General features: G+C 30.5%; 1 protein-coding gene and 1 non-coding gene across 2 annotated transcripts; one reads left to right on the forward strand and one right to left on the reverse strand.

Annotated features, from left to right (window-relative positions):
- Positions 1-1,294: 1,294 nt before the first annotated feature.
- Positions 1,295-2,947, forward strand: LOC102610146 (F-box/kelch-repeat protein At3g06240-like). Its single transcript, XM_006493276.2, has one exon. The coding sequence runs from the start codon at positions 1,520-1,522 to the stop codon at positions 2,699-2,701; it is 1,182 nt and encodes a 393-aa protein (XP_006493339.2). The 5' UTR covers positions 1,295-1,519; the 3' UTR covers positions 2,702-2,947.
- Positions 2,948-5,514: 2,567 nt separating this feature from the next.
- On the reverse strand, positions 5,515-5,586 carry TRNAA-AGC (transfer RNA alanine (anticodon AGC)). The gene has a single exon. It is a non-coding gene; the product is annotated as a tRNA-Ala (tRNA).
- Positions 5,587-15,060: the final 9,474 nt, after the last annotated feature.

Consider the following 15,060-nt stretch of genomic DNA (forward strand, 5'->3'; position numbering starts at 1 on the left):
ATATATATATATATATATATATATATATACACACACACATTTTTAATAAATAAAAATCTTCGATAGTTGGGAGGACTCTAATTTCAAATCAGGCCACTTCCTCACTGCTTTTTTTCCCATTCTTTATTCTTCTTCCTAGTTCCTACAATATAAGGCTTTTTTTCCTTCTTTTTTTTTTAACCCTGAAACTTGAAGAACTATGTTGGCTTTTCTTTTTCTTTCTTCTTCTTGTAATATAACGTACGGTTGAGCATCATATTTTATCATTTGTGCGTAAACAATTTCTTTTATGTTGCGTTTACTAAACAAAAATCAGAATGACCTCTATTGGAATGGGTAGAAATGGGAATGGGCTGGAATGGGAATGAGAATAGAAATCAGAATGAGTTGTTTACTTAAATTGTAGGAATCAAAATCGAACTAAGCTGGATTGCCATTAATGTGTTTGTTTTGTCTTGAAATCGGAATGGAAATGAAATCCTCAATAATAAAGACAATAATATTAATTAAAACATTAAAATTAATAAATTTTAATAATAATAATAATTAAAATAATAAATTTAATATTATTTAATAATAATAATGACATTTAAATAATAATAAAATAAATAGATTTTAATAAAATAATATTAAAATAATAATAATAATAATGACATTATTATTATTTTATATTATGGTAATATTAATAAAAATAATAATTAAAATAATATATTTTAAATAACATTTTTAACTAATTAATTAATTATTATTAAATAACAGAGGACCTATTTGCAAATAATACAACATTTTTTGATATTTTCATAAATTTTGTAAGCATCAAAATGCAAAAATGAAAAAAGTTGATTGAGGGCAATTTGGGAATTATAAAAATTTAATGGATGTAAAATGGAAATTTTGGGTGGGGTCCATGATTCGGATTCCGATTCTGATTCCCGCCTCCATTTTACGAAGTAAACACTGTAAATAATTTCAATTCCTTAATCCGTGACATAAACACTACCTTAGTCCATACATTTAATTTGTTGGTTAGGTATATGATATTGAAGAAAGGTACATTATCAACCGAACAATGTGAGTTTTTTTTAATTTTTTTCATTTATGAATTTAGATATTATTTAATGTTGCTGTAAGGATGTTTCATGAATAATATTGTTGTATTGCATCTTACAAGATCCGATCCTCACAAAATTAGATTTTAAGATGGTAAACACTCTTTAGCTTGAAGTTTAATGGTAGGGTAAAGTTTATCTTTCTTCTTCTAAATCAATACATAGAGAGAGAGAGAGACTCCCAATGTTGCTAAACTCTTTTCGCAACTTTCCTCTACTATCTTTAGAAGTCAAGGGAGGTCCATTTCAAATGATGCCTAGTTAAACAGGCCCAATGAATCTTATTATATTTCTTTCCTAAACAAATACCAACTCTCAAAATCTAAAACAACCGATTTTTTCACTGGCTACAAATACACCTTCTTTAACATTCTCTCCCACGTTTCTTGCAAACCCTAAACAAGAGTTAGATGAGCAGAAAGAGATCAAGAAGTCAAGAGGCCATGACCACCAATGACACCACCACGGTTTCCTCTGTTCCACTTGTTATCATCACTGACATTCTATTACAATTGCCCATAAAATCCATCGTTCGTTTCAAGTGCGTCTCCAAATCTTGGCTCCTTCTCATCAAGTCCTCAGAGTTCGTAACCGCACACCTCAATTGCTCCATTCGAAACCACTCTCTTATCGTCCGTTACTACAATCACGCCTTCGGGAATGATTCCGGTTTGATGCTGCTTCGCAGCGACCTGAAGCAGCACCAAGTAGAGTTGCCACCTCTAGAAGGTTTATCAACCTTCCCGAAGATTGTCGGTTCTTGCAATGGATTGCTCTGTCTCGATGTTTCAAGTGCTTTCGGGATGGCTTTCGTGCTGTGGAATCCGGCAACAAATGAATTCAAACGTCTCCCCACACCCTCACTCACCGAAAGCCGTCTGAAAACGTTTTGGATGGTTTCTCTTGGATTTGGATTCAACCAAGACACCAATGATTATGTATTGGTGAGGATTGTCAACTTTCAGGCTCGTTATGATGCGATTGCCGAAGTGTACAGCACGAGTACCGGAAAATGGAAAGAAGTGGCCGCTGGCACGGGATCGTGTGTGATTTACGGAGGGCAAGATGCGGTGGCTGTGAAAGAAGTTCTTCACTGGATTGCGAATGGAATTGGAGTTTTGGTTAATGAGAAATTTGTCGTGTCGTATGACATGAATCTAGAGCTATTCTGGAGGACAGCAATGCCGGAACTTCCAACTGATTGTTATGTGAAAGCACTGTCCTATGACCAATCACTTGCTTTAGCTGTTTATCCAGGTCTAGGGTTTCGAAGTAGGTTGAGTAATCGGTTTGAATTGTGGGTAATGAATGAAGGAAAGGGGTGGACTAGAACGTTTAACACTGCATTCGAAAGAATAGCTTGGCCGGTTGGAAGTTTTAGAGACAGCAAAATTATTATGAAAAGTGTGGATCAATTCTTTTTGTTTAATCCTAAGACTAAAAGGAATTTTATTCTCCCTATTGATAGTGGAATGGGATATTCTTATAAAGTTTTTACATATGTGGACAGCATCGTTGCTGTCAATGGAGAAAATGATGAAAAAGAAGTTGAAGCACAGATTGAAGGCATGGTGCATGATGGATCAAACTGAAACTTAGTCGAAAATTTGCTTATGTCATAGTTTCTGCTAGTATTTTTAGGCTTAGTTAGGTTTGTTCTAATTTTTAAATTTTTTACTGTTTTATGTGGTTTGTTTGGGATACTATCGGCTAGTTTGCTTCTTGAATTTAATATTATTTTCATCTTTTAATTTAGTTTTATGTTATATACAAGTTGCTTCAAGGGTGAAACCCACTTGTTTTTAAATATATTCATTTGGGTTTTGTCAATCCCTCTAACTTATTTCCATAGAAAATACAAAACTTTTAATTATATGTACGTGTCTTTTCTAGTTTGGTCCCCTCTTTTTTTTTCATACGTATATGCTATCAAACTATAAGGTTAAACTATAAAATTTAATAAAGTTAATTTTTAATATTATTAAATCGTGCGGTTTTATACTATATTAAAAATTAAAATAAGGACGCCACCACCTATTAATGATTAATATAATTCACTAAAAAAAAAAGGTTATTTCCCAAGGCAAATATCCTCGAGAATACGAGATGCCTCAAAAGTTATCATGGAAAAATACAATTTCGGATGAGCTGTTGGAGAAAAAATCTATTTTCGAGGACAACACCATTGGAAATAGCATCAATTGCCCTTACCCTTAGAAATAACTTCTACAAAACTGAAAAAATAAATATTTCCAACTGCAACTTGTCCTTGGAAATAATTAAAAAGCTGTCGACAGTAGTCATTCTTTTTTTTTCAATGTTTTCTTTATTTATTCTTATTTAATCTTTCATTTGCGGTAAATCATTTTATTTTATTTAGTTGATTTCTTTTAAATATAATATAATTTGAATCTGATTTATTGAGAGCTTATGACATAAAATAATAAAATAAAAGTTCAACATAACCAACAAAATACTATACCTCAAAGAACAATTTCTGCAGTTTCATTGAAAATTTCTCATAGGAATCATATCCTTGGTATCAATGGAAGTACAGCCAGATCTCTATCTGATAATTTGTTTTTTGCACAAAAGCATCCTAGATGTTAGTACACTTGCAATTAAATGCCAATCATCCTCTGAAATGCCATCTTCGTTTGAAACATTTTCCTCAGAGTCAATTTCTCTATCCTCATCCTCATCTTCGTCCAGTAAAACAATATCCTGTACAAAGCAAGAAAAATGAGAGAAGAGAAGTACAAAAGGAAACTGACTTTGAGTTTTTAGCCCAATTTAGGTTTAGTTTGCACTTGCCCATGGAATTCACTCCCTTTTATTAAAGACAAAGTAAGACTGAAACTTTGTTTAATATCGGTCACTTTTTTGACAACCTTACATAAAACATAAAGTAAATACATTCATTTTTTTCATGTAGATACGTTATTAAATCATGAGATTTAATACAGTATCCGCATTTAAAAAAATATAGGCACTTGTATCAAAAATTGTTTCATTGTCTCTATCCCCTTTCAAATTCTGGATTAACTTTTAGCTTGCCCAATAAAATACATAACTTTTGTGTTTATAATTGTGAGTTATCTCTTAAAAGGACAAACAAGTATGTGTTAGCCCTTCAAATATGGTTATAACTATTTATAAAGTTTAAAACAGAATTGATCTACTCTATCCTCGAAAAAATATCCACTGTATTAGGTTAACATAGAATTGTTGCTAACTTGCTATGATATTCATAATCGATCCTTTTAGACATGTACTTGTACTATACTCATTGTTCCTTGTGGCATACGGTTGATTCAGAATATTTCAAAGATTAAAGATTTTTTTCAACATGATTTGTTTTCTAGGTTTTATAATACGGAACCAAATTAAAGCTAATCGTATATTGAATTATTTCTTCAATTAATTATATAGAAAGGGCTTTCTTTCTTGTTTGAATTAGAGGAAATGACCTTTATAGAGGTTCTTGGAAGATTAATTTGGGAGATAATGATCTTTTGGTATCTATGTAATATCTCAAACAGTCACTTTAATTTATGCGGTAAAGCTAAAATTGTTACATGTTATAAATCCTCATAAACTTTTTCCTTGCCAATTAATTTATCAATACTGCCCACTAAGATTTAAGATAAAGACTGCTCTTCACAATTCCGAGCATGATGTTGATACACTCAAGTCATATGGGTGAATCACGCTGTGATTTTCAGCTTCAAATTTGATAGCGTGGATGATGAAGCATAGTTCTCAACTGATGTCAAGTGATCAGAAAAGATCAACAATATCAACATACGGGAATCAACAACTTCAATAGTCGCACAGATGCCAAAGAGCGACAACATTAGACTAATAACTAGCCAACCTCAATCTTGTCCGTCACTAGAAACTCAACGACGTACACATAAATCTTATTTAAAAGTTAAATCATTAGAGTACGTGGTAAAAACCTATTACTGTGGTTCGGAAGTTAGGTTAATTTGATCTCACACTTGTATGATAAAAAAATTATAATATTTTATTATTTTTATCAAAATAATTATTTAAAAGTCACAATACAATACATTTACAACTATTTAATAATCATAACATTTTTCTATAACAGTTATAATTTTTAAGCCATATCACTTTAATATCAAATAAGTCATAGTGTACGACATGCTTCGACACACCTGAATGTCGTCTTCCTATTATTGACATGATCAAGTTGTTGAAGGCAATGATAGCGCTCACTGCTAAAACTCAAAATGGACTTTCCTATCTAGAAAAAAAAAATGAAATAAAATAACATAAAATGGACTTACCTGTTACATAATATTTGTGATGTGATCATCTTTTTGATAAATTCAAAGGACCTAATTGAAATTTACAAAAACTAAACTGTCATAAGTGTTGGAGATGCGGGGTATTGATCCCGTACCTCTCGCATGCTAAGCGAGCGCTCTACCAACTGAGCTACATCCCCGCTTTGTTTTCTGTTCAATCATTTACTTTTTAATACATACAATTTTAATGTGTTCCCAACAAAAAACGCACGAGCCTTTAGAGTGGCCAGGTTTTAGCACATGATTAATACAGAGTAGACCTTCTGACACCCTCAAAATTTCTTATAAAATCTTCTTTTTAATTGAAATTATTTAAATAACCAATTACTCCTTTTTTTATTTTGAATGAAAATTCAATTAAACACTTAAATGAATTATTGTTTCAACAATTTTTTTTTATGCCCAGCCCATTTCATAATATATATGGAGAGAGAGTAAATTTTAATAGAAAATATTTTTTTGAGAAAATTTTTAAAATTTAAAATAATGAAGATAGAAATTATGTAAGAAGAAGAAAATAATTTAAAATTTTAGGATTTGTATGTATTTTAAAAATAAAAATCTAAAAGAAATACGTACTTTTTTTACGGTGAAATTTAATGACAGGATAATTGATTTCAATTTATGATTTAGTATTTTATAAATTAGAATGGGGAATCTTAGGAAATAAAACTCAAATGGGATGTTAAAAGGATTTCTTCATGGTGTTAAAAGCTCCAGTTTTATAATACAGTCGTGTATGGGCTATAAGTAGCAACTTGTAACAGCAGAAAATCCGGCCCAAAAGTCCAGCTCTCGTAATTGCCCTGGCTTATTTGTAGGAACATGAATAGTAACTTCATCAAATTCTATGGTACATACCATCATAACCGGATTTCTCTATAATACTATTAAAAGAATTACAGTATTAATACTGAGATTATTACGAATAATTTAATTTAAAATGAAACTTCTCTACCCTTAATTTATTTTAATGAACAGTTGTCAGTTATCCAAATTATAGGTAATTCCATAAATCCTAATTTAATTTAAGCCTAGCTTATAACTTATTATTACAAATAAATTTTCATATATGAATAATAAATAATTATTTTTAGTTATTGATTCACTGTCAAAGATTAAAAAAAATACAATTAACTTTTTTGAATGAGGGGATATATAGTGAGCAAAATCATTATTGGAGAAGAATAAAATAATAATGAAAATAAAATGATTGGTTGTAGTTGTCTTTATTGTTCAATATAAAGATTGATTGTCAATTAACGTAAAGATAGTTTCAATCTTTGTTAATCAATTAAATTCTCAAATACCATATCAATTGTATTATTTCTATTTTTATTTATTTATCTTTTGAAAGAATTCATTCATTATAGAAATTGAGCATTTGTGCTTATTAAAATGAATTTTATGAATTTATGTTTTTCATCAATTATAAGATAAATCTTTATATTGAACATTGATTTTTTAACTTTTCACTATATGTATAAATTATCAAAATCAATAGTAATGCATTTTGAAATATGTATCAATCAAGTAATGTAATTATAATTTAGTGATATAAGACAAAAATACAGTTTGTTATGACTGGTGAAATTTATTTAACAAGTGACTTATAAGAAACAATTTATATAATGTAATTTTGGGTCTGCCTACCGTGCAACAGTTACACGGTGTCACTGAATTTTGTCTCTTTCCAACAATTACACTACACTACCCTATATTTATAAGAAAACTAAATAGATATTATAAGTTACAAATTTTTATATATAGGTCCTTTTCTCTAGATAAAATTTAAAATGACTTTGGAAAAAAAATTTAACTGTTATTATTATTATTTATTAATATCATTATTATTATTATTAAAATTTATTATTTTAATTGTTATGATTGCTTTAATTAGTTATCATTATTATTATTATTTATTGATTTTATTACCGTCACTATTTTTAAAATATATTAAACTTATTATTGAATTATTATTATAATTATTATATTTATATTAATGGTGTCGTCGTCGTCATCATCATCATTAAACTTTATAAATTTTTTTTGTTTTGACTATTAAATAATACCACTGTCATTATTATTATTTTGCCTTAATTAAGCATTACATATATTTTAATTATTTTTTATTTTTTATTTTTATTATAATAAATAAAAATATAAAAATAAATTATACTATAATATTATTTTATTATATCATATTATATTTATTTAAAAAATTAATATGAAAATAATAATTTAATATAATTAATAACAAATTTAAATAATTTTAGTTTAATATTAGTACAAAATTAATGCAGTACAGGATAATACCAATTACCAAATGTTGTATAATTTTATTATAATTATTATAATATACTGCTAATGTAATATAATATAATATAATACATGTGCATTACATAATACAATATAATATAATATAATATAGTGTGTCAAACGGACCTTTAACTTTTTGAGTGATGATGGTCTAGAGGGATGTAGAAAAGGTAAAAATAATCGTGGTAGATCTTTTACAATTGTTGATTAGCTATCATCACAAAGTTTAGGCTAATACAATAAAAATTAACCAACTACCCTATATTTAAAAGAGCATTTGGAAATTAACAAATTTACTATTTAATTATTTTTAATCAAGAATAAATAATAAATTATCATTATAACAAGATTCACAAGCTCAAATATCTTTTAAAAAAATGATAATTCTCAAGAAATATGAAGCTCAAATGCTTTTGAAATATTCTTAAAAAAATAAACTAACTTCCTTTTATATTATTCTTTATTTATCTTTCTATAACTTTGTTGGGCTATATATATATTGATATTTTATAGGTAAATTAACATATTGTATGTATAAATAAACTAACATGTCAACTAATGCTAAAAAGAAAATTGTAATAAAAAAGTAAAGTTTTGTAATATTAAAAAATTTTACAACCTAAGACTTTTTACATGTTTCTTATTTTGAAATTTCACCTTTTTTTATTTTATAATTTTCTAAAGTATCAAGGTTAATAACCTATATTCTTAAAACATATTCAATTTATTTATTTTACATTAAATATATATTATATAACAAAAAATATTATTTACATTTATCAAATTTTCATGTGTTTAAAAATTTTATGTGATATTACATTATTATATTTACACTATCAATTATTTTGATGATCAAATTAAGTTAATGGATCAAACTTTAAAAAATTTAAAACAACAGAAATTATGTAAGTGAATATTTAAAAACTTTTATCTTTTATGATTTTGTAATAAACAGTAGGGACTTAAGTGTTAATAATCAATTGAACACATCCTTGCCGTTGAACACTTTAACCATTGATCCATTGGCTGAGTTGAAAAAAGACAAAAAAATGGGGTACCGTGCAACTGTTGCACTGTAGGTAGACCCTGTAATTTTTATACCACTTATAAATAAATAATATAATTAATTATATTTTGTACTTATAAAAAATTAAATAATCAGGTTTTTGTGGCCTTTAATTGTTATATTTGAATTACTTTTTTCTTCTTTCGAAGTTGTAAATTTCTCTATCCTATTTAACTTGTATGATTTCTTATCCTTTATAGAATTTCAGTTATTTAACCGATAAACAGTTACCAAACTTTTACACTTTAATTTTTCTATTTTATCTTATTTAATTATTATAAATGGTAGATTTCATTCAATGATCTACAGTATTCCCACCATTGATATTAAAAAATTTTAACAGTACTATGGAGGGACCGTTACTTCAAATAGACTTATGAGGAAATTGTTCTCTACAATATATAACAAGAAAGTGGAGGGGCACACAGTGAAATTAAACAAAGTGAGAGGGTACTTTTTCAGTTCAGGGAAACTCAAAATGCAATTTGAAGTTCAAACAATGCTGCTTTGCCTTGGCTAAAGGAGGAGGATTACTTGAGCTCATACAAGTATTTACTAAATATATTTCTTAATTAAATTTATTAATAAAATTTAAACTTTTAGTTTTACTCTATAAACTTACTTATATATATTCAATATAATCTTATTTAAATAAATTAGTTATTAGAACAATATTTTTATTAAAAAAACCTATTAAATTCATGTATGAATCCATTCATTCGTTAAGATTTATCAAATTAATGATTAAAATATTTCCCAGTTAATTTTACCAAAAAATTATAATATGCAAGGTTATAACTAATTGATCAAAATTAAATTGTTCAAAGTTAACTAACCAAACACGCATTTAGAGTAAAAAATTAAAGAGAGCAAATTCAAATGTTTTTGCTTGAAAAGGACAAAGAGGATAACTGGATGAGAATTATACTCCTACTTACAAATCCAATTAACCTTTTTTTATTAACTCACTTTTATGCTTGTCAATCTACCATATCTTTTCCATTATTTATAGTGGACCTTCGCATATATGGGTATGCTTTACTAATTGTTATATGCATAGTTGAAAGAAGATTGAATGCAGCTGAGTGCAGCCCTAAAATCATTGACTCAAGATTCAAGAACAAAGATATCAGGTCCTAAAATCATGGGCAAGTAGCTCCACCATAAATCAATTACCTAGAGAGCAAAAATATCTTACAACGGCTTGGGAAATAGTATTAAACTTAAGTATTAAAAAAAAAACTCTTTTGAAACAGTAGAAATGAGTAAAACTCTTATTTAATTGTTATTACGTTTGTTCATAATAATAGTATGTTATTTTGGGCATTTTAATTGTTGTTTGTGAAAGCAAATCCAGAAAACCAAAACGGCAAAAGACTTTGCGTTTAGAAGCTGGAAACATTTAAGCTCAAACGGCACAGGATCCTGCATTTTGAAGAGTAAAAGAAATACACTTCTGAACGACGTATGGGTTTGTCGTTTAGATTTAAGTGATTCACGCGTATATCACGTGCTTGAGTTCAGCTTTGCAAAGTTCATTATATGTCGTTAGAAGCATGAGGAACTCACGTGAGGTGCTGGGGATTTTCTGGGTTCGTTAACTAAAGCTGTTATGGAACAGCTGATGTGGAAGCAACGGATTGGAGAGCAGAGAGAGCTAAAGAGAGAGAAGGGAACTGGTTATATAAGCTAGTTGTGATCTTTCTTTGAGAGCTAAGCATTTACTCTGTAATTCATCTGAAGGAAATCAATAAAGTTGTGTTCTTTCCCTCCCGTGGATGTAAGCTAGAGAAATCTAGCTGAACCACGTTAAAGATTCTTTGTTCTTTCTTTACGTTACTTTCGTTTGATTCTTTAGACCATTTTGATTGATCATCTAAGTTCCATAGGTTCATCTTAGTCTAAGCTTTTCAGTTAAACATCTTGCTGCATCTTGTTCTGTTGGCTGGAGGTCTTGGGGCAGAGTCTTGGGTTGCTCTATCAGTCAATAGCACCTGAGATTCTAAAATTGGTATCAGAGCTAAATCTACAACCAAATGACAAGTATGGTTTCAACCAAGATCGATCTTGAAAAGTTTACTGGCAAGAATGATTTCAACATGTGGAAGGTGAAGATGGAGGCCTTGCTGATAACACAAGGGCTAGGGGATGCACTCGAACCTATCACCAAAAAGGAAGGGAAAGAAGAATCATCCTCCAAGACACCTGAAATGGCTGCCGAGATAGACAAGAAGGCCAGAAGCACCATCATATTGAGTTTTGGTGACTCAGTGATAAGGGAGGTTGCCAAGGAGAAAACTGTTGCAGACCTATGGGCCAAATTAGAAAAGATTTACATGACTAAATCTTTGGCTAATAGGTTGTATATCAAAAGAAGGATGTTCACACTGAAGATAGCAGAAGGGTCCTCTCTAGATGATCATATCGATGAATTTAATCAAGTTTGTGACACACTTGAAACCATTGATGAGGGGCTGGATGATGAAGGAAAGGCATTGCTTCTGGTGAGCTCTCTACCTCAGTCTTATTCAAATCTTGTTGATGCCCTTATGTATGGAAGATCAACCTTATCATTAGATGAGGTTAAGGCTGCTTTGAATACTAGAGGGCTACAAGAAAAATCTGGAAATATGATGCATGCTGAAGGGTTATCAGTAAAGGGTAAATTTAACAAGAATGATGGAAAGAAGAAGAAACAAAAGCAAGAGAAGTCTAAATCACAAAACAAAAGGTGCTTGCATTGTCATAAAGAAGGCCACTTTAAAAGAGATTGTCAAGAATTGAAGAACAAAAGCAAGGAAAGAAATAGTGATACAACTACAGTAGAAGAAGAAGGCTATGAATCTGTTGGTGTATGTGTGGCTACAGAGGAACTCCAGAGAGGTAAATGGATACTAGATTCTGGTTGCACCTTTCATATGTGCCCATTTAAAACTTACTTTTCTGATTACCATGATTTAGATGGGGGAAAAGTAATGACGGGTAACAATGCTGTATGTAAAGTCATTGGCATGGGAAATGTGAGTCTTAGGCTTCATGATGGGACAATTTGGGAACTTAGAGAGGTCAGATATGTTCCTGATTTAAAAAGGAACTTAATCTCACTAGGTTTGATTGATCAGAATGGGTTTAGTATTAAGCTTGAATCTGGTAGATTGCTAATCATGAAGGGCTCTAAGATAGCAATGAAAGGGTTTAAAAAGAATGAAGTATATGTCCTAGATGGTGAGGCAGTTACAGGGATAACAGATGTAATTGTTGGCACTGGTGGGGAAAGTACCAGGTTATGGCACCTAAGATTGGGGCATATGAGTGTTAAGGGGTTAAAAGAGCTTGAGAAACAAGGAGTTCTGGGGAAGGATAAGATAGAGGAGTTAGATTTTTGTGAAGATTGTGTATATGGAAAGTCCACAAGGCATAGTTTCAAAAACTCAACCAGCAAATCTATTGGCATCCTAGACTACATACACTCTAATCTCTGGGGACCTGCACAGACAAGCTCATTAGGTGGAAATAGCTATTTTTTGTCAATAATAGATGATTATTCAAGAAGGGTTTGGGTCTATGTACTGAAGCACAAAGATCAGGTCTTTAACAAATTCAAAGAATGGAAAACCTTAGTTGAAAATCATACTGGAAAGAAGGTTAAGAAGTTAAGAACAGATAATGGACTTGAGTTCTGCAATCAGCAATTTAACAGTTACTGTGCAAATAAAAGGATAACAAGGCATAAAATAGTGAGGTTAACACCTCAGCAAAATGGATTGGCAGAAAGAATGAACGGGACCTTGATGGATAAGGTGAGGTGTGTTGTGCAAATTTTAATGTACTCGCAAGCGCACGAATCTATTGTAGTATAGACTAATGGTGACGAGTGTCGATCCCACGAGGAGGTGGATTTTAATTGTGTAGAATTAATTTTGTAAATGGGTGATTGGATTTGTGGTGGAAATGATTTGGGATATGCTAAAACTTAAATTAAAATGGCGAGAATAAATTCTAAAATTGGAATTGAAATGGCGAGAATAAATTGAAGAGAATTCTATTAAAATGACGTACTTGGGTACCTGAATCCGTATCAACATGCATCATGGGCTAAATAATCCTTATTAATGCCAATTAAATCATGAGGGGGGAATCCACACCTCATGAACCACGCTCTAATTAATATGGTGCTAAGGGCTTATCGTGCCAAATAATAATAACTTTATACTAGAGAGCCGGTGTAACCAAGGTAGTATCTAGACAAGATTATTATTATTTGTCGACGAGAAGTCAAAACATCCACAAAAACTAGAGGGGAAGAGAAAATAAATTTACCAAATTAAGCCCATGACACATGTTGAGACTTCACCTTCAATCCAAGCTTGAAAGAAAATTAGCCACTCATAATTGAACTAGGGGCAAAATGAAAATTTATTAAAATACGAAGAAAATACAAGATGGAGAGGGAATTACAGAAAATAGATCCCAAAAATGGATTCAGAGATATCAAATTAGGGGGGGGAGGCCCCATTTTTATAGATACATGGAGTAAATCATGGCCATCGGATTAAAAACAGTTTGGACGCTCAGGATTGCACCACGTCAACAGTCCACGGTTTGACCACGCGGATGAACAGTAACACAGTTTGACTCGGATGAACAGTAACGCAGTTTGGTTGAAAATAATCCTGTGTGATGCATGTACCGTACGCGAGATTTTTCATCCACTGATATGCTGCCACGTCACCATTAACAGTACATAAGAATTTTAGCCCAACAAGATCGTGACACCTCATCAGTCAATGCCACATCATCGGTCAATGCCACGTCATCGATCCGTCTATGTGAACAGTAACGTAGTTAGTACCGTACACGTGAATAGTACCGTACATATGAATAATGTCATTTTTCCTTTTATGCTCCTCCTAAGGTTTTCGACCGTCCTGAGTTCAAAAGTGATGTCTGTTTTGCCGTCTTATCTCTCCTTTATTGTGAAATGACTATAATGCCCCTAAAATACATAAAATACTTAATTAAAATAAAACACATGTAATTAAATCACAAGAAGGCTAAATACATAAAAGTAAGGGTTGTTAGTAAGACTTGAAATGTAAAATGGCGGTTTTCTCCTTTATAAATATGCATTTTCTAACACTCAACACACCCCCCAACTAGCTTATTGCTAGTCCCTAGCAAATAAAGCGAAAACAAAATTCAAATTCAAAAAAAAAAATTTTTTAATAGAAATACTCGTATTTATTCCGTCAGATTAATGATAACAATCAAATAAAAGTATAAGCATTATCTCCAGTCTAAAGCAACATCACACCCACATCAACCATCCACATGAATCAGCCCAGTAGACTTTGTCATAGCTACTTTCAAGAATGACATGTCAAACCCCAAAATCTCACTGGAAGTAGTGACACTCTCACAAAGAAATTAAAACCAATAAAAATAGTCACTCCAATGAATGGTAATTGAGAGAGAAAATAATAAAAAAAATGATATCACATGCTCTCACCAAGATGAAATAAATATGCCCTCAGCTTATAAATAATACGAACTCAAGTCAAACAAAAATGCTAGTCAACCCACTTTATTTATCTTTTTGTTTTTATTATGCATCACTACATCTTTTTAGCCCATATAACTAGCTTCTACTTCAAACTATAGTTCCCTAAAATCAAGAAGGACTTTTATTAGGACGTAACGTAGGCTAGGGACATGGCTAACAAAGAAGGGAAAGAAGGAAAACAAAGTGTATGTTTGAGAAAAATGCAGAGAATTTTTTTTTTTTTGGAAGTTGCAAGGTGGATTTCACCTATTATTTTTATTTTTATTCTTTGGAAACAACAACTTTTGTTTTGTTTTTTTTTTCTCTTTTTTTTTTGGGCATAACTTCACTGAACAAAATAATTATTTATATTTTTCTCAAACATAAATAGGTGATGGAACTTATAAGATATCGGGTAATACTCCAAATCGGAGTGGGTCAAGATGATAAGTTGACAAAGAAAAGGTTTTTTTTTTTTAAAGGCTCAAAAGGGTTAACTATGGATATTTAATAAAAGGGATGGCTAGAAAGGTTCAAACGGATCAAAGATGGCCTTTCCATCGTCTTTTAGGACTCTAAATAATCATCTATATTTACTAGTTAGATGGGCCTCCCAATATAACAACACACATTTTTGTCTTTTTTTTTTATTTTACAATTTTTTTAAGGGTTAACTCAAAAGCAAGT

This window comes from Citrus sinensis, chromosome 3, assembly GCF_022201045.2.
Source record: "Citrus sinensis cultivar Valencia sweet orange chromosome 3, DVS_A1.0, whole genome shotgun sequence".
Taxonomy (NCBI): domain Eukaryota; kingdom Viridiplantae; phylum Streptophyta; class Magnoliopsida; order Sapindales; family Rutaceae; genus Citrus; species Citrus sinensis.